Here is a 26,576-nt window from a genome sequence, read left to right as displayed (position 1 = left end):
TATGGTTTGGGACATCCAAACTCATCCTCTCCATCTAAAATAGGGAGGGAGGGGGGCAGGGGGAAGCAACAAAGTGGAAGAAGAGGGAAGGAGAATCTGGCTTACTCCTTGTAAACAAGACTCATTTCCCAAGACCCTTGTTCGTTGGAGTGATTACCCATGTTTGTCAGAAGAAGCTGCCTTGGGATTGCTTCCCTGAGGCATCCCCCAAATTAACAAATAGGCCGGACACAGTCCTGACTCAGCCACTTCCTTCCTGAACTCGACACTCAGGCAGCGGCTCTTGGGTCCCCCAGCCTCGCTGTGGTGCCCACAGGCTTATAGTTGGTCTCCTCTGCTAGGGGATCAAAGATCCAGGCACCAGCTCCCTTGCTTTTCACCTTTATCTTGTTCCAGCCCCGAGTCCCACAGTCTTACTTAAGATCCTTTATGTCCTGACTGTGAATTTTCATTGAATGGAGGAGAAAAGTGGAGGCAACAGAATGAGTGAGCTCTAACACCAGCACAGAGCAGTGAGTAGGTTTGGATGTCATAGCCTCTCTCTCTCTTCCTTCCTTTCCTTATCTCTTTTCTTCTCCATTTGCTAAGTCACACAAACATACTCACATACTTTGAAAATTCTTCATATAATCTAACCCTTTAGTATTTAAAGGTAAATAACAATGCCTCCAATCTTTATAGCGCTCTCCAGTTTTCAAAGTGCTGTCACATGCTCTGTTGCATGTGATTCTCAAGCCTCCAAGAAAGGCTTCCTGGGTGGGATGAGGAGGCTCAGGGAGCCTCTCTTGGAGGCACGCTCTCCTCATGGTCCTGCAGTTAGGGAGCAACACAGGAGGGATCAAAGGACAGTTTTCCAACATCAAGTTTGGAATACTTTCCCTACACTCTCTGCCCTCACTGCAGAGGGTTTCGTGTCTCTAAGGCCATCTGACCACACAAGTGTTCAGAACCCATTGAATTTTACAGACTCAGAACAGCATTTCTGCACAGTGAGAATCACCACTGCTAAAAAGGACTTGGTCCTCAGCACAGAGCCACTGAATCATCTCAAGGAAGGGGACCAGAGCATCTTTTAAAAATCTGCATCACATGGGCGCCTGGGTGGCTCAGTCGTTAAGCCTCTGCCTTTGGCTCAGGTCATGATCCCAGGGGTCCTGGGATCAAGTCCCACATGGGGCTCCCTGCCGGGCGCGGGGCCTGCTTCTCCCTCTCCCACTCCCCCTGCTTGCGTTCCTGCTCTCACTGTGTCTCTCTCTGTCAAATAAATAAACAAAATCTTTTTTTAAAAAAAATCTGCATCACAGGTGATTCTGATGCACACCAAGATGTGGGGAACACTTGCCTTGAGGGCTAGAAAGCAGATGGGCCAATGTCCCTGAAATGTCCTCTGGCTTTCCCCAGCCTTGTTACCTGCCTCTGACACTCGTTCCTGTCAGGGAGGAGTCCCGGCTCTCTCCCCCACCCCACCCAGTCCAGGCACCCGGATGGCTGGGGAGGGGGCTGAGCCAGCACTGAGCACGTGCCACACATTTCCCTGTTCCTCCTCCTCACAGTCACAACACGGGGCAGGCATCACCAGCTCAAGTCAAAACTGCACGTTTTCTATTTTATTGTGTAAGAATAAACTGGAATTTTGATTCAGCAATTATTATAAACATCTTTCCACATACAAATGAGAAAAATTTTTAACATTTATGATGTTCATAATCTCTGATTTAATGGACTACATAATTTTTTAGAACAGCTTTATTGAGACGTATACCATTGTGTATACATGTATACCACCAATATCATTAAAATTAACCCATTTAAAGTATACAACTCAATGGTTTGAATATGCTCACGGAATTGCACAAATGTCACCACAATCTAATTTTAGAACATTTTTGTGACTCCCAAAAGAAGTCCCGGGCTCATTAACAGTCCCATTTTGCCCTTCCCACAGCTCCTGGCAACCAGAGTTGACTTAATGTCTCTATGGATTTGCCTATTCTGTAATTTTTTAAGCAAAGTCTCTACTGTTGAATGTTTATGTTGTTTCGACATTTTTACTATTATTAACAAGGCTCTGATAAACATATACACATTTTTTATATTTTGCCTGATAATATCTTTTTTAAGATAAATTTCTAGAACTAAAAATGCTTAATCAAAACCATGTCCTTTTGTTTGTTTCCAAAGTCACAAAATGACATTGTTGAGTATACATTTTTCTCCTTTTTGGTCTGTGTGGAAAATACCCAGTAATGTGGAGAAAATATTTTTCAAGAGTAATTGTGTGTGTGTATGAAAATGTACTTTATAGCATACAACTATGATTTTCAGGAAATATAAAATTAAATTTACAAAAAAAGCAGGAAAACCAAGTATAAGCCGTCTAGTGTTTGTGTCAGTGCCCAGCATGATCACAGTGATTTCTAGCATAAAAGCAAGAAGTTCCTGGATCTCAAGTATCTTCAATAACTGCCAGTCTAATTTATGACTATTGTCCTTGCTTCTTCAAGAGATATCCTTCTCAATATTTGTGATTTAGCTCCAAAAATCTATTTTGCTATTTCCTTGAGGTATTGAGTTAATTAAAAAACTTCTTTCTCTTGATTTACCTCTAGTGAAAGCTGTGAAAATTAAAACATGTTTCACAAATGAGATTGGCAAAGGATGAATGAGCCTAGGACCCTCTGGCAGCATGTATGAAAATGAAAAGTATGCATCCTTTTCACTATAGCTAAAAATATATCCAAACTCTATGTACAAAAATATTCACTGGTGTATTTCTGTAATAGGGAAAACAGGAAAAAAACCTAAATATCCATCATCAGCATATTGATAAAAATGTGTATGATATAATCATAAAATGCAATAGTATGCAACCATTAAAAATGTTGAAAATATTGATTTAGAGAATGTTCTCCAGGACATTGTTGAGTGAATAAAAATGATTTAATGAAAAAACAAAACTGAAAGAATTTCACCAAAATGTTAACAGAATCTGGGGTAATTTTCCCTTTTTTTTAATATTTTTCTTGTATTGTTTGAATTTTTCATAATGAATTTTTTTGTTTATAATTAATAGATTGCAATATAGTAAAAAGCTAATTTTATTTGGAAAAAAAATCCACAGAATATCTTTAAAAATTTATACTTAAGGGTAGGGAAGACATTTCAACAAATTTCAAATAGAAATTAACAATAAGTGGAAGTTAACTTAGATGGAGGTTAACACAGATGTCATGATAAAAAGGAAAAAGATTGGCCCATACAATAAGAAACAATGGACCAATCTTACTTATAAATAAGAAAAGTATGGTTTAATATCAGCGAAGTTATTACCAGTAATAGGCACTGAAAAAACATCTGATCAAAAATCCCACGACCATACCTGATTATTAAAATACCATCATAAAATATAAATAAAAAAATAATTGCCAAATATATATATATATATATATATATATATATATATACCCTCCTTTGCTTAAAATCCTTTAAGTCTTCCTAACTGCACTTAGAATAAAATTTTAAAACCTTAAAAAGACTGTCTGCTCTGGACCCTGCTGGCCTGCATGACCTCACATCTCATCCATACCCTCCTCACTCAGCCGCACTGGCCCTTATTCATTCCATAAACATGGCAAACCCTTCCTCAGGGCCTTTGCACACACATCTCTATCTACAAGGCTCTTTGCTCAAGACTTCATAAGACTGACTGCTTTTTGTCCTTCATGTCACAACAAAAAATGACATTGAAATGTGAAGAGTGGTTATCTATCTCTACACGGTGAATTAAATCAAGTCTAGTTATATTCTCTCATTTTTTATTTTCAAAGTTTTCATTCCACTTACAATAGATTTTCAAAGAAAGAAAGACACAATAAACTGTTTTAATCTTAAGTACTTTTAAAATGTTGTTGGTCTAATATTTTCCCCTAAATAGCTATCCCAACACCATTTATTGAATAATGCAACCTTAACCCATCATTTTAAACTACTACCTTAATAATCCACTCAGTCTTACCTGCCTTGGGTCTGCTTCTAGGGCTCTACCCAGCCCTCCAGCACCATGACCTCACTGGTTCAGAGTCCCTTATAGTTGGTAGAGAAAGTGTCCCCTTCTTACACTTTTTCAGAATTTTCCTGGCTTATTTTCATATGAAATTTAGCATAGTCTTTGTTTCCCCAAAATCTTGTGATTTTGACTTTAGCTAGGTTAAATAAACCAGATTAATTTAGGAGAATATGCACCTTTGCAATATTCCATCTTTCTGTCTAGAAATTAGCAAGTCTGTCCATTTATTATTAAATGGAGAAAAGGATAATTGGAAGATCCTGCCTGATTCTTAACATCTTAATGCTTAGAATATTGTGTTGATAATGTGAAAAGGATTGTTTCACATTGTATTTGCACCTCATGATTGTTTATATATATTTTTTATAATAGTAATAGGCAATATGCATTCAGTGCCCACTACATGCCAGCTCTTTGTGTTAAGCACTTTAGTGCTTAATTTTATATTTGCCACCACTCACTTTTCACGTGGAGAGGGCAAGTCTTAAGGAGCTCAGGTAAGGGCCTGAAGTTTCACTGCAAGTGGCAGGGCTCAAACAGAGATACCAGCATCTGACAGCCCAGTTGGAATCGTGGCGTTGTTTGTCTTACTAAGAGTACTCTTTGTTTGGGGTCTGTTCATTGTGTGATTGACCACTTTACTGAGGTTGCTTTGTATTTCTAATAGCATTTCAGTTGATTGTTATAGGTTCCCCAGATAGACCATCCTATCAGCAAATAATAATGTTTCCTTCTCCTTCCCAATATTTTTACTCTCCCCTTTTGTCCAATTGTATAATAGCCATTTCTTACAATGCATACACCGGTCTAGGTATCAGTTAGAAATCTATTTGATATCATCACATAGAGATCTTTAAACACTTTTCAGGTACTGTAAGATGATAGAATTTTAAATAAGACATAGACATTATTCCTGTAATACTGAGTATGCCACATTAGAAGTTGCTGGAATGACTGAGTTGCATAAGGATTTTCCATGTTATTAGTTTGTTGTTAACTTAAGATATTATATTTTTAATTTTTGGAGAAGCCTCCATACTGTTTTCCACAGTGGCTACACCAGTTTGCGTTCCCGCAAAGGTTCCCTTTTCTCCACATTCTTGTCAACATTTCCTGTTTCTTGTCTTTTTAAGAAAGATTTATTTATATATTTTAGAGAGAGAGAGAGCACGAATGGGAGGGGCAGAGGGAGAGGGAAAAAGAATCTAAAGCAGACTCCACACTGAGAAACAAACAAAAATACCAAACAGACACTTAAATACAGAGAGCAAACTGGTGTTTGCCAGAGGCGAGGTGGGTGGGACCTAGGTTGAGAAGTAGCAACTTCCATTTATAAAATAAGCCACAGAAATGAAAAGTACAGTATAGGGAATATAGCCAATAATATTGTAATAACATTGTATAGTGACAGATGGTGACTACATAGACTGTGGTAAGCAGTGCATAATGAAAAGAATTGCCAAATCACTGTTGTATACCTGAAACTAATATAACATATTATCAAAGTATAATTGATAATAACATTTTTAAATTATAAAATTTAGGGCGCCTGGGTGGCTCAGTTGGTTAAGCGACTGCCTTCGGCTCAGGTCATGATCCTGGAGTCCCGGGATCGAGTCCCGCATCGGGCTCCCTGCTCAGCGGGGAGTCTGCTTCTCCCTCTGACTCTCCCCCCTCTCATGTGCTCTCTCTCTCTCTCTTTCTCTCATTCTCTCTCTCTCAAATAAATAAATAAAATCTTTAAAAAATAAATTATAAAATTTAGTCAGATATTTTAATGCTAAGAAAACAGTTAATTGTGCTTATATGAATGTCTTTGTTCATTTGAGGACACTTAATAAACAAACATTTGTTGGTGCCTATGTTGCAGACAGTTGGGGAAATGGATGGAAGCAATCACAGTGGAGTCTCTGAGTTCCTGCTCCTAGGGCTCTCAGAGAGTCCTGAGCAGCAGCGGGTTCTGTTCTGGATGTTCCTGTCCATGTACCTGGTCACAGTCGTGGGAAATGTGCTCATCATCCTGGCCATCAGCTTTGATCCCCACCTGCACACTCCCATGTACTTCTTCCTGGCCAACCTCTCCTTCACAGACCTCTTCTTTGTCACCAATACAATCCCCAAGATGCTGGTGAGCCTCCAGTCTCAGAACAAAGCCATCTCCTATGTGGGGTGTCTAACACAGCTCTACTTCCTGGTCTCCTTGGTGGCCCTGGACAACCTCATCCTGGCCACAATGGCATATGATCGCTATGTGGCCATCTGCCGCCCCCTCCACTACACCACAGCCATGAGCCCTGGGCTCTGTGTTTTGCTCCTCACCTTGTGTTGGGCACTTTCTGTCCTCTATGGCCTCACCCATACCCTCCTCATGACCAGGGTGACATTTTGTGGTTCCCAGAAGATCCACTACATCTTCTGTGAGATATACATCCTGCTGAGGCTCGCATGTTCCAACACCCAAGTCAATCACACAGTGCTGATTGCTACAGGTTGCTTTATCTTCCTCACCCCCTTAGGGTTCATGATCACGTCCTATGCCGGAATTGTCAAAGCCATCCTCCGAATACCCTCAGCCACTGGGAAGTACAAAGCTTTCTCCACCTGTGCCTCCCATTTGGCTGTGGTCTCCCTCTTCTATGGGACACTTGGTATGGTATATCTGCAGCCCCTCCAAACATACTCCACGAAGGACTCAGTAGCCACAGTGATGTATGCTGTGGTGACCCCCATGATGAACCCTTTCATCTACAGCCTGAGGAACAAGGAAATGCATGGGGCTCTGGGAAGACTGCTCCTAGGGAAAGCTTTCCAGAGGTTGACCTGAGATAATTTTGGGTATCGAATTGGAGACTGGGAATTTCCTCTACCATGTACAAGGTATTGTCCTATGGGAGACAGGAGAGTAATTAGCTCAGAGTGGGCTTATATTGTATCTGTGATGAAGAACAGATACCTCTATGTAACCTGGTGTCCCCCAGACCTTGCCAGCCTTGGCAATGCTAACACTAATACTAGAATTTTACAGGATCATTCTTTCAACTTTCCTGATCATAAGACCACAGGGCCACCATCCCAGCCTTTCAAAATATGCCAAGTTATGGCCCGGGGAGGGGTGGGTCTCTGGTGTTCTCTAGCACACATCCACTCATGGTCCTGAGTTCTGGGGGAACACCCTAGCCCTGGGCAGCCCATCCTTCATTACCGTGGCTCCTCACTCCATTGCCCCATCTCTTCTGTTTGCTACCACTCAGTCCTTCGCTCAAAACAAAGCTCCCCAGCTTCTCAACACAAGCTCATGAATAGGAATGGTTGTGGAGGCAGCAGAAGGCAGGAGGTAACAGTGAGACTCAACCTCTACTTAGGTTCAGCCAGCCATGTAAAATGCAATGAATAGAAACTGAAGAGCAACTGACAAGGTTAGTCACTGGGCTGTGGCAGTTCCAAAGAGGGAATAATCCTTTGCAGATCAATCAGTGGAGCCAGACTAGACTTTGACAGATGGAGGATTGAATTGATCTGAGGTTCAATTCAAGTAACTGATAATGACTGGGTGCCTATTAAGGGCCTCAATCTGGGGTACAAACATGAATCAGGAGCTCACAATAGACAGGGAAGAAGAGTGTTTTAAGGCAATGTCTGAAGGCAGTGGTTATGCTCTGGGCAGGAGGGTTGGGGGGCACAAAGGAGGAAAGCCTAGCTTGGCTTGTTAGTGAGGGAGGATTCAGGGAAGGCTTCCTTAGGGTGGTGACAGCTGAGCTGAGACTTAAGCAACACCATGCCACATGAAGAGTTACCCAGGAAAAGTGGCAGGGCAAAGTAAGATCCCTGCGAGAGAGGAGGGACATGGTGTGGAGGGGAATCTTCCTATCTGCAGTAGCCAGCCAACGTTCTCGCCCCAGCCCGACTTATCCCTTGTGTGGTCACGGTCGTCCCTGGCTAGGCCTTGTGTTCTCATCAGAACGTTGAGTACAATAACATCATGTCACTCAGAGGGTAGCTGTGAGGATTACATGAGACAGTCATTGGCCCATAGTTGTTGTGGTTGTTATTAAGCAGAAACAGGTGGACAAAGACAAAGAGGCAGGAAAAAGCCTGGTAGGCGAGGGGGTGACCCAACTGAGAGTACCTGGTGAGACAAGCAGCAACCTGTGGTGAAGCTGAGGGAGTAGGTGGGAGGGATTTCAAATGGCCTCCAGTGTCTTATAGAGGAGCTTGAAATAGAGTCTGTAGACAATGAGGTACTACGGGATGTCTATTAGTTTTACCTTTCATTGTTTTTAGTAAAACAACAATATGCATTTCTTGTAGAAATACTAAAATAAAAACAAACCCCAAATACTCACCTGTCTGCTACCCAAAGACAACTATTTGATATAAATTCTAGAACATTTGGTATAAATTCCAAACTTTGATCTCTGCTCAGTTCATTCTGAAATATATACATATATACATATATATTTCAGAATGAATTCAAATTGTTTTGCAACTTGCTTTCTCTCTTAATAATGCCTTTTTATGTTAGTAAATATTCGGCTACATTACAACTTAATGCCTATACAGTATTTCAGTGTGCAATTTAATGAATATAGCAGAATGCATTTAACACACTGTTTCAATATTTAGTTGCGTTCAGTTTTCCTATTGTTTGCAACTTGGCAATAGTGTCTCCATGTGTACATCTCTGTTATTGTTTCCTTAGGGGCAATTGGTGAAATGGAATTGGGGGGCCAAATGTTTTTATTGTTCAGAGCCTTTGATACATTTCCTGAATCATTCTCCACAAAGTTCATAATGACCTAGACTTTAATTGGAGGGGCCAAGAGATCCTGTTTTTGTTTTGTTTGTGTTTATTGACCTTGAAGGATGGAAGGAGAGGAAGCTCCAGAACTTTTAAGTACAACAGGCAAAAGCAAAAGCAACTTTGTGCTTCTCTAGCAACATTGTTCTACAAAGGTGGGACAGGGTTTCTGGTGAGCTCACCTTCTGATCTGTTACTCTCCCAGAAGCTGTGCCCATGAGAAAAAAGCCTCCCCCTCTTTCACCAAAGGAAAGCACTGGAAAGCAGGCCCTGGCCACAGCAAGGCTGTGCTGCAGTGTTGTATCACTCCCTGCCTGGTAAGATGGTGTCCCTCAGGAGCCAAGTTCTCCTCCACAATGAGTCATTTCTTCCTCAACCATCCAGAAGAGATGACATCCAGACCATGGGAGTATCTCCCTTGGACACACTTGGACACAGGAGGTAGAAGGAGGGGTAATGACAGCTCATGCCTCTGTTTTCTTCTTTGTCCTCTTCATCCCAATAAATATGTCTTTTATTTAAAATCCTGAGTGTTAATGTGGCTTAATTTGGCCTTTTGAGCTGTGGCAGATTGTGAGAAACTGTTGTTACTGCAGGACATTTAGGCATTTTCCCCATAGCCTAGTTAAAGCTTCTGGGACGTAAGTTCTGATTATACAGTAGTCCCCCCGTTAAGTGTGGTTTTGCTTTCTGTGGTTTTGGTTGTCTGTGGTCAACCACAATCAAGAAGCAGATGATCCTCCTGACACATCCTCAGAACATCAAAAGTATCCTGATGCTACATCACGGTGCCTATGCCATTCATCTCACTTCATCTCCTCATGTAGGCATTTTATCATCCTTACATCACCACAAGAGGAGCTAAGATATTTTAAGAGAGGGAAAGAACACATTCACATAATTTCTATTACAGTTCATTGTTATAATTGTTTTATTTTCTTATTGCTGTTAATCTCTTACTGTACCTACTTTATAAATTACACTTTATCCTAGGTATGTCTGTGGAAAAAACAGTATATATAGGGTTCAGTACTATCCTGTGGTTTCAGGCACATTGTTGATGAGGGTTGGCCTATTTCCTATTGTGCATTACTTCTAGAAAGTAGCATGTTGGAAGTCCCAATTGAAAACCTGGAGTGCTTCTCTCTGTCAGGACTCTGCCTCCACTTTTTGTCTCTCTGGCTCCATAAACCTGCTAAAGCTTGGCTCACGGCTCAGCTCCTCAGCCTCACCTTCCGCTCCCGGCCTCTCAGCCCCTGTCTTGGAATCAACAAATGGCTTGTGGGGAAAGCAGGGAAATTGTCAGCAGTGTCTCTCTGGGATTCTTTTTTTTTTTTTTCCCTGCGTTTTGGCCCCTCAGTTCATTTGGTAGCTTTTTGATGCCTCTCAGACTTCTCAGGGCAAGGATGTTTCTTTGCTTGACCAGGAGTGTTGACACAAAATGAACAAATCTTTTAGCGTTTCTTAAAAAAAAGGAGGAGAGTTTTTATTCCAGCCCAAGTGAGGAGAGCTGCCAGGGGTACATAATCTTCACAAAGAAGAGAGTGCTCTGGAGAAGGAATGTTTACTACAGGATCGTATATGTTTTTGTTATCAAGAGTTACAAATCATCGTGAGGAAGGACATTTCAGAACATTACAGACTTTATCTTATGCTTTTAGTACCTGCAAGGTTGCAGGCTTTGGAGGTATGGAAGCAGAACCCTGGGAGATTTTTACTCTCATCTTGAGTTTGAAATGTTTCTTTTAAGTTATTTGTTAATGAAGCCGATGTACAATGTGTGCTCAGGGCAGAAAGAGCTTGTGCTTTGAAGTTTGGTGGCATCATTGTGACCTTGGTAAAGGTGTATCTTTCCTGGGAGCCCAGGAGCAGGGCCCACAAACATTAAAAGTTGAAAGCTTCCTTTATGAGGAGCAAGTCTAGAGTGGCTCTTCTCAGCCAGAGTTCCAAAGGGAATTGAGTTCTAATAACCTAAGGTGTCCATTCTATGTAGCGAGTTAGCTTCTGTCCTGTGCATCTAGAACATTGCTATAGCTGTGGAGCCTTGGGAGAATTGAGAAAATCATCATTCAGATAGTTTTGTATAGGGCTTAATTCTATCATGGAAACCCAGTTGTGAAATGCTAGTATTGTTACAGGATCGCAGGGTTCTTGTTTCACGGAGTCAAAGAATGAATCTTGCGGACACAAAAGGGTGAAGTGAAGTGACAGTTTAATAAGTGAAGGTGAGAGCAGAAAGCAAAGAAGAAGCTCTCTAGAGGGAGAGGGGTCCCGAATGGGTTGCCACTGAGGGTTTTTAGTGGCAGTCTTTTATTGAGAACTGACTGGGAAGCTTGTGGCCTTGAGATTCTTGTGCCCTCTTGGTTTGAGCAAAGACTATTGATAACACCCTTAATGACTTAATTCTTTGAGGTTTGGTTATTTTCTGTGATTACACTGTAGCCACCAAAGAAATATACTCCCTGACATTCAGGGCCAGGTGGTCTGGTCTATTCTCTTATCTCTTGTTCACTCTGTCTTAGCAATTTGCCAGCCAGGAATAGTTTCAGAGCCCAGCCAGGGGTCCCCTACCTCTCCCTGCCTAGACCTTAACCCTTTCCTTACTCACTATAAAGAATTATATGAAACTAGCTTAGGCCACATGCCCACGTAGAACCATCCCTGCGGCCAGGCCAGTGCCTCAGGTGGAACCACATGCCCAGAAACCACCTGGATGCCAAATAGAAACTAATAGCTGTTAGAAAAGGGGAAATAGAAGTCAGAAAGACCGTAAATGTTCACTACAAGCAATTATCAGGTAAAATAAAATGTAGACTTCTGGCTTCCTCTCTGACTTGGAAGTCATTACTCTCATCCTCAAAATAAAAAAATAAAAAGATGAAGAATCAAAACAACAGCTCTTCTAGATCTATCAAATAATTGAGGTCACATAAATAAGAATTTGACCTTTGCTGTTGAAAGCCATTGAGATTTTAGGGGCTGTTTGTTAGCACAGTGTAACCTAGCTTATCTTACCTGATATAGATGGAAAAAATCTTTTCCACTCAATGTGAGACACAAAATCCTAAAGCATTATAAGGAAAGATTGTCAATCTGAAAACAAAGAGCCACAGCAAGAGGCAAATGAGCATTTGTTTAGGATTAAAGAATTGCAATTCAGAGAGCACGGATTCTGGTAGACACCCAAACAGTGCCCCGCTTACGGGCTGAAAACAAGGGGCTTTTTATGAGGAAAAGGAAGGGGCAATTACATGAGTTGGAGAAGAAAAGTTTCCTATGGGGAGGAAAAAGGGTGTCTTTTAAACATGGAGAGGTAGGGAATTATTGGCACCTGCACACTTAAAGGTCATGTTTCTCCATGTGTCATATGTGTAATTAGCATGTTAAATATCCACCCCTGGGCATGATTTTTGGTACTATAATGAGAGAAAAAGTGGGGGAAAAGTCAGCTTTGGGGTCCATCTTGGCACAGACTGGTTTGGTCCAGTCCTTGCTGGTCTTTGTCTTTGAGTCCCTCCTTCGGTAGATATTCTGCTTCTGCATTCCTGCAAGATATGCCATTCAAGGGGCATAGCATTTCAGCTATCAAGGAATGCTGGGTTTTGCAGTTAGGGCTGACAGGACCAGAGTCCGGTCCCTGCTCTGTCTCACCAAGGTCTGGAGATCTTTGATGCGTAATAGGTAAGACTAGTTAGGACAGGGTAAAATGCTCATCAAGTAGATGGAGTAGTAGCAATAGTGGTGATAATGTCCTCAAAATGTTTTCTGGGTTCGGCCCTAGGAAAAAGTTCATCCAGCCTATTGTAATCAAGGGGCATTTAAGGTGAAGAGCTGTGGAGATGATCTTGTCCCAGTTCTTTATGGTGGAGGTAGGAAGAAGCCCAACCATAGAAAGGAAATTTCTAAGGTATCAGAGCAGTGGGTTATAGCCCACATTCCTGATTTTTACTTATAAGAACTTTGCCCTTTGAGGGAAGTTCATTTTCTTTAACCCTGAGGTGTCCAGAGACCCAAGAACATCAGGAAAGAGACCTACATCATCGCTGCTCCTTTGACCGTATAGGCAGGCACCGTCCCCAAAGGCAGGGGGATGGCAACTTGGGTGGGCCAGTGGTGAGCACACGTGTCCACCCTCCTTTTCCCCCCTCAGCTCCACTCTCTGTTCTCCTGGGATTGGCTCCTAGCCAGAGGAAGCAGAAGACTACTTTTCATTATTATACCTTCAGCAAAACTTAATTTTTTTTCCTAGTTAGAAGGAAGCGGGGTCAGGGGGACCCCAACAATAACATCAAAGGTGATGATGGGAAGTGATTCCATGGTATGAATTTTATTCTCATCTCCCATCATCATTCATTCTTCATTTTCTCCATATGAATATCTTCGAGCTCAACATTCCTGAGGCATCTCGTTCGATGATCCCAATTCTCCCACCCTCTCTCCTCTCTGGCTCTCCTGTGTCCTTTCCCTAATTTCTATTTTTCCTCCTTAACCCTTCTGCTCACCATCCTCTCCCGTCCCTCCCTATATCCTCATGTTCTGTCTTCATTCCTCCACTCTCATTCCTGTCCTACCTCCCACTCTCCTGTGTTTTCTTACCATCCTCATCTCGACCTGGCCTCTGTTCTGTGGCTCCGAGAAGAGATTATAGGGAAGCCAAGCTCCTGGTGTAGCCATAGGACAGATCTAGGAATGATCCAGTGGAGGGGCAGTGGGATTGCCCGGACAGTGTAAGTAGCCTTCCAAGGGAGGCTGGAGCAAAGATGCAAATCAGAAATGGATGAGCTGAGGCTGGATAAACATCAAGGTGAAAAAATTTTCGGGATTGGAGTTGTACTGATGTATCTGTAAAGTTAGAAAGAGGCATCACTCCCAGAAACTTCATTTATGGGCATTTTCTGAGCTGGGAGATTTGGGAGGAATAAATGAGACTTTGAAGGAAAAGTTATATTGTACATTCCTCACTGAAAAAATCAAAAGACCTCATTGAAGTATAAATACTTATTCTTCCAAAGGCTTTATCATATATGTGAACAAGGGGATTTATCCAATAACAAAGACATGGCCGGGGTAGAGATGGAACATTCTTTTTTTGACATGAAGATATATCATGTATGCATTAATGTAGTTTTAATTTAGTGATCTATTTCTCTCTATAGACCCTGTCTGTCCACTAAACATCCTATTGGGTTCTGGTGTGGTAGTGAAGAGAAGGAATTGATTTTTTTTTTTTTTCTGGATGTGAAAGGTGAAGTGTAGAATAGAATAAACTTGGCACTGGGCCAATGGCTTAAAATGGTTTTCTGCACTCTGATCTAGATGAAATCTTATGTCCCCACCAGAAAAAAACTTCACAGTGATATTCTTTGTTACTTAGGTTAATGGGTTACCTATTAGCCAAATAGCCCTTCCCTGTAGGACATTGCTGTCCAGAACCACCCAGCTTCTAAGGCTTCAACCTTACCCAGAACAATGAGCACGGCCATACATGAGGCAGCAATTTACCCCGGGCACTTGTTCATATCCCCCCTATCTTATTTGTTTTTCTTTACAGCCCTTACCGCTGTGATGCTCATTCATGTATTTTGTCTTTCTTAATTAGAGTGTGATTTGCATAAGTCCAGAGACTTCTGTCTATTTTGTTCACTAGTCCCCTAGGAGGGTGTCTGGATCATAGAAGCAATTTAATAAATGTTTGCTGTATGAATCAATTATGTAGGACTTGTTTGCAGGGTAAATACATCATGCAAGTCTTCAGGCAGTGAGAGATATGGTTATGGACCATTTTCCCAGGTTATTGCCTTCCTGGGAAGTTTTCTTAACCCAAAGAAGGCAGGAAAGAAGGGATACTATTAACCCTTAGGTTAGTGAATGCCTCCCCACAAGTACTCGCCACAGGGCACCCTGGACATCAGGATTTCTAAGGCTGTAGATAAGTGGGTTCAGCATGGGATTGATAACAGTGTTAAAGACCCCAACCCCTTTATCCTTGTCTGAAGACTCCTCAGAACCAAGACGCATGTAGTTGAAGATACCAGTACCATAGAAGAGGCAAACCACAGTGAGGTGGGAGCCACATGTGGAAAAGGCCTTCCTTCTGCCTTCCACTGAACGGATTCGTAGGACTGCAACTGCCACGTGTGCATAGGACACAGTGATGAGGACCAAGGGGGCTACAGCCATGAAGGCTGCTGCGACAAAGAGCAACAGCTCGTTGAGCTGGGTGCTGGAGCAGGAGAGCTGGAAGAGCTGTGGGAGGTCACAGTAGAAGTGATTGACTGCATTGGGGCCACAGAAGTTGAGGGTATTTAGGGCAATGGTGTGATTTAGTGCATTGGTGAAACCTAAAGCCCAGGACACAGCCACCAATATCCTCTGGACTGTCTGGCTCATTCGGGTGCTGTAGGTCAGGGGCTGGCAGATGGCCAGGAATCGGTCATAGGCCATGACTGTCAATAGAAAGCAGTCCATCCCAGCCAGAAGGTGAAAGAAGAAAAGCTGTGTGAGGCAGGCTCCATACGGAACTGTATGCTTGTGGGACAGGAGACGAGCCAACATTGAGGGAACAGTGACGGTGATGCACCCAACATCCAACACTGATAGGTTCCCCAGGAAGAAGTACATGGGGGTGTGGAGTTTGGGCTCCACCAAGATGGCAGCCAGGATGCTGAGGTTGCCTCCAACTGTGACCAGGTAGGCAAAGAGGAAGACTACAAAGACCACAGACTGCAGCTGTTCTGTTTCTACTAGGCCCAGTAGAATGAACTCAGTAACAGATGTCCTGTTGGCTCTAACTTCTGGATCCATGAGTTTCTGTAAGGAAATGTCCCAGGAGGGGAGATATCAGTCCACTCCAATTTATTTATTCAACATAAATGTTTTAACCCACCCATGTTCAGAGCCTAAGGTAAGTTCTCAGCTGTCTAGGGGATAATATTCCCATTCCCCAGGTCACACTTCACTCACTGACCTCTTCCTTCACCTCGATGCCTTTACTCTGCTCTCAACTGAGATGCCCAAAACCATCACCACTTTGTCCCTCCCATCCTCTCCTACTTGAAAGGGTCAGAATACGTGGGAAAATGAATTAAGATAAAGCAGACTTCCCCTTTAAATGTAGTGAGATTAAGATGGATTTCTCTATTTTACTTTGTAAGATCGGCCCACACCAATTAGCAGATTTCAAAATAGAAAAATTAATATTTCCAGAGAAACCAGAAAGCATTTGAAAACCTAGGTTTCAAAGTTATTAGAGATATTGAAGACCAAGCAAAGATAAAAACTCAGAGCCATGACTGCAGATATCAGGTAGTTCAGCCAAGTACGTTTCTCCAAGGTGAGGGACATATGCTGAAGTATAAGTTCAAAATCCCTACATCAATAAATTCCTGGTGTTCTTGGTGCTAACTAAGCCTTTACATTAGACTTTGAATAACAGATTAATCTAAAGTTATTTCTTCTTTTTAAAAGAGATTTTATTTATTTATTTGACAGAGAGAGAGAGAGAGAGCACAAGCAGGGGGAGCGGCAGGCAGAGGGAGAAGCAGGCTCCCTGTTGAGAAAGGAGCCCAATGCGGGACTCGATCCCAGGACACCGGGATCATGACCTGAGCCGAAGGCAGACACTTAACGACTGAGCCACCCAGGTGTCTCTGAAGTTATTTATTCTTTTTATAGTATCTGCTGCTTGCCTCTGAAAACAAAACTGTAAGCATGACCTGTGGGTAGGCTGCAGCTGGGGGCAGTTGGCTTTCTGCATTGCACAGCCACCACCCTTTCATTGTCCTTAACTCAGGCATAGTAGTTTGACCAATAGCACTAAGGAGAGATCCTCAAATGAAGCAGGCACATATGTAGAGAGCCAGATTGAGCCATGTTTTCCAGATCTTATAATAAGATCCTGATGAAAAAAATATCAGTGTTTCTCTATTGCCCGTATTATAAGCAGAGCTAGAGCTCCCTAAGAGTAATGTTACTCCCTTGCATAGAATACACTGGAATCAGAGGGAAGAAGTTGGAGTCTGGTGACTCTAACAGAAGGGTGATGGGCTCACATGGATGAAAAGTTGGATGCAGTGATCTCTAAAATACCCTTAAAATTCTAGGATCACCTGATTGGTGAGACGGAGGATCATTCTCAGGCATACTTATCATTGATGAAATTGGTTAAGTGCTTTGCAAATGGACAAATAAATGGATGAATAGCAGCTATAATATATACTATATTAATATATTAATATATACTATGTTAAAGAACAATTAACTACTCTCTATTCCCCTTTTCAGGTCTATTTTAACATAAGCATTAGATTGTGACCCTGTGATTTTCTACCTCCTTGCTCATCCTGTTTTCTCTACCTGCAATGGCTCCCTTCCAACTCCACCTCCCATGCATTTCAAGAGTTGACTTAAGCTGGTTTCCTGAAAGTTCCCGTATCAAAAGCATCTCTGTCTGTCTGTTTGTCTCTGTCTCATAAGCTCTTACTACATATTATTTCATGTAACTTAATACTGTTTATCTTCTTGCTCAGTCATTTTTCTATAGAGCATATCTCACCTACTTCACTGTAAGTGACATGAGGACCAAAAACAGGTTTCGTTCAATTTTACAATAGAAATACTTGTGATAATGCTTTACACACAGTAAGTACTCAATATTTATTAAATAAATAAGTGAATGGTTCAAGTATTCATAGGATTGCAGAGAAAGAGAGCATCAGTATGACCTAGAGTTGTCATGGAAGACTTTCTGGACAAATTGGAACTCGAGCTAGAGTTCTGTGAATTAGTGTGATTTATGGGGGGTATAGGGGCAAATGCAGGGTGCGACATTGCTGCAGAGACTACTGCTTTCCTTGGTTTTATGGGACAAGCAGGTAATGTAGCTACACACACACTAGCATGTTTCTTTTCAGGTAAACCGCTGAAGTGAATAAGGCCCTTAGAAGGGGTGTACCTTACAGATAAGTAAGTTATGGCCAAGGGATAGAAGAGCAGCAAAACAGCTGCCACCAACCTGCAAATGGTGAGAGATGAAGCTTGCTTGGAATCAGTGGGATTCTGGAAGACCTCTGACCATCCAGAGACATCCAGAATGTCTAAGGGGTCACCGTGACGCCTATCATGAGGAGTGATAGATGTATCATGTGTTATGATTCTCAGAGGTTTGTTATGAGTCCCAGGTTCTCCCTACTGAGGTATTACAACTCTCTATCCTGGAACTCCAAACAATCCCTCCACACTCCCAGTGACAAAAAGGCTCAACAAGACCTGGGACTGGAGTGAAGTTTCTAGGCTGCCTGATGCAGTGGGTTCTGGGCAGTGAACCAGACTCAATGAATCCCTTCATACTCTCTCCTAAGAGTAACAGAGAACAGGCTTCCAAGAAATGGGGCCTTGGGCAAAGGGGCACAGAAAAAGAGCCAGGACCTTTGGGTTATATCTTCTGATCTTCCCGTAAAACATTTCCTTTTCCCAGGGGCATCAGTTGCACCACATGAAAAGTCAGGCTTGAGCTAATGGCAGCAATGGAGGCTCCATTTCTGTTTTGTAAGGGCAGGGTTAGGACCCCTGAGCATACTCACCTAGGCATGGGCACAGAAGCCAGTGAGGCTCTTCAGGAAGAAGACGAGGAGCTCTGCAGACCCAGTTATCCACCAGAAAGCAAGTTAATGAGGGAAACAAGCTGATATTCTCTCTTTTGTAGGGCTATCTTCTTTACAGTGTTTTCCCTCCCAGAAGGGAGGAGACAGATGGGAGACAGAGAGACAAGTTGTTTTGTAAACAACCCTTCCTAAATATAGCAACCATGCCTTACACCTTCTGGTATTTAGACTTTCTTTAAAAAAAAAAAAAAAGAAGAAGAAGAAGAAAAAAAGGTTTTCTCTCTAGCCCTAGCTTTATAGGAGGTAGTTAAGGAAGGTGATAAAAATTCCACTTAATGGTGGTGTCACTGAGGTCTACAGAACTTGTTCAAATCCTCAGAGCCACCCAGGAAGCTAGTGTAAGTGGGACTAGATACAGGTTTGCTAGGGAGGAGTTTATTTCTCAGATGTCAACCCCAAGCAGAGCCTTTGAGCAGAGACAAATTAATTTCCAGACTTGCCTGGGACCCGGGGACGAGGAGGAGGCCCCAGAAGAGAGGCAAGAGGGAGAAGTTTTCTTCAAACCCAGTTTCCTAATGAGTCCTCAGGAATGTGGTTCTTTCTCCCTCAGGGCCTTGTTAGTTGGGACCCCCTGGGAATGTATCTTGGTTATGTTCAATGACTCTAGACGTGGGGGTAGAAGAGCTATATTGTTCTAGAAGGACTCCTGTGGAGCTGCCTGTCAATATGACTGTCTAGGCCTGGCTCTGAGGGAATCAGAGCCCCAGTGAAGGCTGCACAGATGTGGGAACGTTGAGGGTTGTGTCCTCTGACTCCTATATTCACCACTACCTACTCAACACCCCTCTCCCAAGAGAGGGTGCTCTGTCTTCTCCCACCAGAGAACCCTTCTACAGTAGGAAATGCACTGTAGACAGACCTGTTTTCTTGTTACTAGTGGTTGACCTTGGACAAGCTGCTGTACCCTTTTGAGCCTCAGTTTCCTCATCTGTGAAATGAGCATATCCTCTAACATAGCGTACTGCTTGTAGATTAAATAAAGTAAGATTCACTCAGATGCTCGTAGAAGTTTGGCAAATGTCAACATACCAACTGATAACATTTACAGGTGTTTGTTAGGTACACGGTAATATGTTAAGCACTTTTACAAGCCTGGAGTCCCTGTGAATCCTCACACTTCTAGGAAGCATGTTGCGGTAGACATTTCAGATATCTGATTCACATCTCCCTCAGCCTTATTTCTAATTTCAGCCGTGGCTGGGTCGGACAGTTCCCTGCAGGCTTCTGCTTGTAGCTGGCTGACAGAGGGTAACTTCTTCCCTGGGATCCTCTGATGCCATGAATAATGGAGGCGGGGGTGGGGTGCTCAGTAGGTCTGAGCATGTGCACTCAGAGTGCCGGGAACACCTTGACAATATGAGAGGAGAGCCAATGAATAAACACCCCAACACCCCTTCTTCAGGCAATTCCAGGAGGCATTCCATATGCTCATGCTCAATCAAGTCTCTGCTGGATGTCCATAGCAGAGATGTTGGTGCTGAACCCCTCAGTCAGGTACACTTCTTCCTTCTTTGTCCCCTCATAACCACAGTCTTCCTCCCAGGGACTCCTGCTCCCTGAGATGACTTCCCAGTTAATGCATGCATCTGGTCTCAGGCTCTGCTTTTGGGGGAGCCCGACTAAGACAGCTGCTCCTCGGAGTAGCCCTAGGAAGCATGTCCTTCAGATGGGATTCTGGAACTGGACCATTCACCACTGTTTGGGTTAAGTGGGGTTGGCGATAACCATAGTTTCATTACTGAGACTCAGTTGTGGTATGTTGGGATGAAGTACAGGTGAAAGGTGAAACCCTGGGTCATGTGCTAACACTAGCACATTAATATGATGAGAACCATGGTAATTATAAGAATTGTGGAGTTTTAAGAATTAAGGGTAGCTTCTGTTAACTTTTCTGGATGCCTGAAGAAACAATGATAGGCCCAGGTCAGGCAACGATCAATTTAGGATATGTTGTAAAAGCCAGAAAACTTCCCTGGCAATGTTTCACGGGGTGTTAATCTTCTGCAGCTACAAGGTAGCATTGAAAATCACTTCTTGTACCTAATTGTAAGGGTCACAAAACTACAAGGGAGGCTGAATGTGCAGCTTAAAAGGAAGGGCACCTCCTGTGCTAAATCCAGGGCCCTGCTGAGGAAGGAGTGAGATCCTGAGTCTTGAGATGGGAATATTTGAGAGGTTGAGCATGAGAATTTTGAACCCCCAGTCTCTCTTGGAGCCACTTGGCAAAAGCATCCCTTTCTATTTGCTGGTGGAGATCAACCTCCTTTTGTGTGATGGCCATGCAAAGACCTCATATGAAGCAGATGCCTTACAAGATGATTCTTGTCATCCTCAAGAACATTTCCCATGTCTCCTCTGTGCCTCCAGAATAATTGGGATTAGGTCTCAGCATATTCTGAGAAAGGCAATCCCACCCATGATGCAAGAGAAATAATTTACTCACTGAAAGAATCCCATACCTGGGCATGAGAGGCTGAATAATACTCCCCTGGATATCCATATCCTAATCCTTGAAATCAACTTTATATGGAAAAATTAGGACCTTGTAAATGTGATTGCTAGGGCTCTTCATCTGGGGAGATGGCATCCTGGACCATTCAAGTGGGCCCCAGCCGTCAAGGCTCCGAGGTTTCACTTCTACACAGAAAAGGGAGCATGCAGGGACTGAAATTATAATTTGTCAAAGGGGCTGGGCTTAGCAGAGTTTAACATGTTTATTGTCTATAAATTGGGCATAGCCTCTTTGGGAAACAAAAACTATTATCCCTAACAAAATATCTTCATGTGCAGGGAGACCGAGGCAATTATGGAACATTTGTCTTAGTTACTGGCTTTAGAGTATTTCTCTTTTAGTTCAGAAAGAGAAAAGGAGCAGGTGACATTCCAGACCTCGAGACCTTGTCAAGCTAGTGACCGCTTCCCCTTGAGCACCTGCCAGAGGGCATCCTGTACATCAGGGTTCCTGAGGCTGTAGATGATTGGATTCAGCATGGGGTTGATAACAGTGTTGAAGACTCCAACCCCTTTATCCTTGTTTGAAAGCTTGGCTGAACCAAGTCGCATGTAGTTAAATATACCTGAACCGTAGAATATGCCCACCACAGTGAGGTGAGAGCCACATGTGGAGAAGGCTTTTTTCCTGCCCTCAGCAGAGCGGATTCGTAGAACTGCAGCTGCCACATGGGCATAGGAGGTGATGATGAAAGCCAAGGGAATACCTGCCATTATGAAACCCACAGCAAAGAGCAGCAGCTCATTGAGCTGGGTGCTAGAGCAGGAGAGCTGGAAGAGCTGTGGAAGGTCACAGTAGAAGTGATTGATCACATTGGGACCACAGAAGTTGAGTGTGGCTATGGCTACTGTGTGAGTCAGTGCATTGGTGAAGGCTAAAGCCCAGGACACAGCCACCAATATCCTCTGGACTGTCTGGCTCATTCGGGTGCTGTAGGTCAGGGGCTGGCAGATGGCCAGGAATCGGTCATAGGCCATGGCTGTCAGCAGGAAGCAGTCTACCCCAACCAAGAGATGGAAGAAGAAGAGTTGTGTGAGGCAGGCTCCGTAGGGAATTGTATGCTTGTGGGACAGGAGACGAGCCAACATCGAGGGAACAGTGACGGTGATGCACCCAACATCCAGCACTGATAGGTTCCCCAGGAAGAAGTACATGGGGGTGTGGAGTTTGGGCTCCACCAAGATGGCAACCAGGATGCTGAGGTTACCTCCAACTGTGACCAGGTAGGCAAAGAGGAAGACTATAAAGACAACTGGCCACAGCTCTGGTGTCTCCACTAAACCCAACAGGATGAACTCAGTAATGGCTGTTCTGTTGGCCCCAAATTTTGACTGCTTTAGTTCCTGCAAGAAAACAACCAAGGAGAAAAAGAATCATTCCTCTCAATATATTGATTCAAAAAGAAGAAACCGATTCTGTAGGGCAGCAAAATTTGCCATCTCAAATGGCATGTGGATTATTTTAGATTGAATACTTTTAGAAAAACAGAAGTCTCGGGGGGCGGAGCAAGATGGCGGAGGAGTAGGGGACCTAGATTTCGTCTGGTCTCAGGAATTCAGCTGAATAGGGATCAAACCATTCTGAACACCTACGAACTCAACAGGAGATCGAAGAGGAGAGTAGCAACAACTCTCTGAACAGAGAAGCGACCACTTACTGGAAGGTAGGGCGTGCGGAGAAGTGAATCCGAGGCGATATTCGGGAGGATAGACGGTGGGGGAGGGGCCTCCGCCGGCCGCTTCTGGCAAGTGCTAGAGCCGCGGAGCACAAAATCGGAACTGTTAGAAGTCGGCTCCGGGGAGGGACGTCACTGCAGTGGCTAAGCGGGGGGTGGAATCCTCCCGGGACAGTGTGGTCTCAGGACCCTTGGGGTCACAGAAAGACCGGGTGTGCCTGAGTGCGGCAGAGCTCCCAGGTATCGGAGCGGGGAAGCCGGCTGCAGAGACGGAGCCGAGGCGCGGGCTCTCAGCTCGGGGTTGCCATAAACTGTGATCCGCGGCCCAGTCAGGCCACTGCTCCCCCAGCAGGGACCCAACAAGCGGCAGAGCCAGGGAGACTCCCCTTCCTTCCCAGGGAGGAGTGGCGCGGGAACACACCGCAGGGATCCGCTGGATTTGGAGACTCCACACGGGGTCAGGTGCCAGAGACAGCAACGCTCGGTCACAGGCCGGGTGAGCACGGACTGCGGCCAGAGACCGGGGACACGGGAGTGACTGCTTTTCTCTGGGGGCGCACTGAGGAGCGGGGCCCCGAGTTCTCAGCTCCTCCGGGTGGAGATTGGGAGGCCACCATTTTTGCCCTGGTCATCCAAGGCTGTACCGAGAGCTTGCAGGGAACAAAAGCTCCTGAGATCAAACCCGAGCAGCTTGCTTAGCCCAGACCGACAAGGGCGGGGCAATTCAGCCTCCGGCAAAGACATTTCGAAACCACAGCAACAGGCCCCTCCCCCAGAAGATCAGCACAAACACCCAGCAAACCAAGACCAAGTTTACCGATCAAGGAGAACGGGAGAACTCCAGCGCTAGGGGAATACTGCACATAGAATTCATGGCTTTTTTTTTTAACATGATTCATTAGTTCATCAAAGTTAATTTTTGTTAACTGTTTTTTTTTATTTTTCTTTTTCCCTTTTTCAACCAACATCTTATCAATCTTTTTTTTAAAAAAAAAACATTTTATTTGTCATTTTTAGAGTCATATTTTATCCCTTCATAGTAGTTACCCTTATTTTTGGCATATATATATAAGTTGTTCTCTCTTTAAAATTTTGAGATACAGTTTCTTCTAACAGATAAAAATATACCCTAAATCACTAGTGTATGGCTCTGTTCTAGTCTCCAGCCTGATCACATTCTCTCCCTTTTTCCTTTTTTTTTTTTCTTAAATCTTCTTCTTTCTTTTTTCAAACAACTTCTTATCAAGTCCTTTTATAAAATCTTTTATAATTTTTATCTTTACAGTCATCTTCCATCCCTTCATTGTATCAACCCTTATTTTGTACATATATGTCTTTCTTCCTTTAAAATTTTAGGAGGCACTTTTTTCTAACAGACCAAGATACGCCCAAAATCTAGTGTGTGGCACTGCTCTATGCACTAGCCTGATCATATTTGATCATATTCTGCTTTTTTTGTATTGTTCTCTTTTTGTTTTTATCTTTTTTTCTTTTTTTTCTCTTTCTTTTTTCTTTCTTTCCCTTTCTTTTCCCCTGGTTTCAGGTCTTTTCTGATTTGTATACAGTATATTTGCTGGGGACGTTGTTAACCTGTTAGCATTTTGTTCTCTCATTCATCTATTCTCCTCTGGACAAAATGACAAGACGAAAGAAATCACCTCAGCAAAAAGAACAAGAGGTAGTACCGTCAGCCAGGGACCTACTCAATACGGACATTAGTACGATGTCGGACCTAGAGTTCAGAATCATGACTTTAAAGATACTAGCTGGGCTTGAAGAAACGTGGAAGTTATTAGAGAAACCCTTTCTGGAGAAATAAAAGAACTAAAATCTAACCAAGTCGAAATCAAAAAGGCTATTGATGAGGTGCAATAAAAAATGGGGGCACTAACTGCTAGGATAAATGAGGCAGAAGAGAGAATCAGTGATATAGAAGACCAAATGATGGAAAATAAAGAGGCTGAGAAAAAGAGAGAGAAACAACTACAGGATCACGAGGGCAGAATTCGAGAGATAAGTGATACGATAGGACGAAACAACATTAGAATAATTGGGATCCCAGAAGAAGAAGAGAGAGAGAGAGGGGCAGAAGGTATACTGGAGCAAATAATAGCAGAGAACTTCCCTAATGTGAGGAAGGAAACAGGCATCAAAATCCAGGAGGCACAGAGAACCCCTCTCAAAATCAATAATAATAAGTCAACACCCTGACATCTAATAGTAAAACTTACGAGTCTCAGAGACAAAGAGAAAATCCTGAAAGCAGCTCGGGAGAAGAGATATGTAACCTATAATGGTAAAAATATTAGATTGGCAACAGACCTATCCACAGAGACCTGGCAGGCCAGAAAGGACTGGCAAGATATCTTCAGAGCACTAAACGAGAAAAATATGCAGCCAAGAATATTATATCCAGCTAGGCTGTCCTTGAAAATAGAAGGAGAGATAAAAAACTTCCAGAACAAACAAAAACTAAAGGAATTTGCAAACATGAAACCAGCCCTCCAAGAAATATTGAAAGGGGTCCTCTAAGCAAAGAGAGAGCCTAAAAGCAGCAAAGATCAGAAAGGAACACAGACAACATACAGTAACAGTCACCTTACAGGCAATACAATGGCACTAAATTCATACCTTTCAATAGTTACCCTGAATGTAAATGGGCTAAATGCCCCAATCAAAAGACAAAGGCTATCAGATTGGATTAAAAAACAAGACCCATCCATATGCTGTCTGCAAGAGACTCATTTTAGACCCAAAGACCCCCCAGATTGAACGTGAGGGGATGGAAAACCATTTACCATGCTAATGGACACCAAAAGAAAGCTGGGGTGACAATCCTTATATCAGACAAACTAGATTTTAAAACAAAGACTGTAATAAGTGATGAGGAAGGACACTATATCCTACTTAAAGGGGCTATCCAACAAGAAGATCTAACGATTGTAAATATCTATGCCCCGAACATGGGAGTAGCCAATTCTATAAGGCAATTAATAACAAAAGCAAAGAAACACATTAACAACAATACAATACTAGTGGGGAACTTAACACCCCCCTGACTGAAATGGACAGATCATCTAAGCAAAAGATCAACAAGGAAATAAAGACTTTAAATGACACACTGGACCAAATGGACTTCACAGACATATTCAGAACATTCCATCCCAAAGCAACGGAATACACATTCTTCTCTAGTGCCCATGGAACATTCTCCAGAATTGATCACATCCTAGGTCACAAATCAGGTCTCAACCGGTACCAAAAGATTGAGATGATTCCCTGCATATTTTCAGACCACAATGCTTTGAAACTAGAACTCAATCACAAGAGGAAAATCGGAAAAAACTCAAATACATGGAGGCTAAAGAGCATCCTACTAAAGAATGAATGGGTCACGAAGGGGTACGTGTACCCCAATGTTTATAGCAGCAATGTCCGCAATAGCCAAACTGTGGAAAGAGCCAAGATGCCCATCGACAGATGAATGGATAAAGAAGATGTGGTATATATACACAATGGAATATTATGCAGCCATCAAAAGGAATGAGATCTTGCCATTTGCAACGACGTGGATGGAACTGGAGGGTGTTATGCTGAGTGAAATAAGTCAATCAGAGAAAGACATGTATCACATGACCTCACTGATATGAGGAATTCTTAATCTCAGGAAACAAACTGAGTGTTACTGGAGTGGTTGGGGGTGGGAGGGATGGGATGGCTGGGTGATAGACATTGGGGAGGGTATGTGCTATGGTGAGCGCTGTGAAATGTTGCAAGACTGTTGAATCACAGATCTGTACTTCTGAAACAAATAATGCAACATATTTTAAGAAAAAAGGAAAAGAAGAAGATAACAGGAGAGG

General features: G+C 43.0%; 3 protein-coding genes across 3 annotated transcripts; 1 reads left to right on the top strand and 2 right to left on the bottom strand.

Annotated features, from left to right (window-relative positions):
* Positions 1–5,927: 5,927 nt before the first annotated feature.
* Positions 5,928–6,890, top strand: LOC112808393 (olfactory receptor 1D2). The gene has a single exon (XM_025851499.2). It carries the CDS (start codon positions 5,928–5,930, stop codon positions 6,888–6,890), a length of 963 nt encoding a protein of 320 aa, XP_025707284.1.
* A 7,830-nt stretch (positions 6,891–14,720) lies between these two features.
* Positions 14,721–15,680, bottom strand: LOC112808395 (olfactory receptor 3A2). Its single transcript, XM_025851502.1, has one exon. The coding sequence runs from the start codon at positions 15,666–15,668 to the stop codon at positions 14,721–14,723; it is 948 nt and encodes a 315-aa protein (XP_025707287.1). The 5' UTR covers positions 15,669–15,680.
* A 5,747-nt stretch (positions 15,681–21,427) lies between these two features.
* LOC112808396 (olfactory receptor 3A1) lies at positions 21,428–22,387 on the bottom strand (the record flags this gene model as incomplete). The annotated part of the gene is made up of 1 exon (XM_025851503.2): positions 21,428–22,387. A coding segment is annotated over one exon (960 nt), but the record flags the coding sequence as incomplete, so codon positions are not given.
* Between the last annotated feature and the right edge of the window lie 4,189 nt (positions 22,388–26,576).

Source organism: Callorhinus ursinus, unplaced genomic scaffold (assembly GCF_003265705.2).
Source record: "Callorhinus ursinus isolate GAN/ISIS: 27379988/994484 unplaced genomic scaffold, GSC_fseal_2.0 scaffold133, whole genome shotgun sequence".
In the NCBI taxonomy this organism is placed as follows: domain Eukaryota; kingdom Metazoa; phylum Chordata; class Mammalia; order Carnivora; family Otariidae; genus Callorhinus; species Callorhinus ursinus.
Note: the sequence above shows the minus strand (reverse complement) of the source record. Positions and strands in the feature narration are given on the sequence as shown.

What these genes read in the sequence shown, in the direction of transcription:
- LOC112808393 (XM_025851499.2), top strand. Translation starts at nt 5,928, where the DNA reads ATGTTGCAGACAGTTGGGGAAATGGATGGAAGCAATCACAGTGGAGTC.
- LOC112808395 (XM_025851502.1), bottom strand. Translation starts at nt 15,668, where the DNA reads ATGGATCCAGAAGTTAGAGCCAACAGGACATCTGTTACTGAGTTCATT.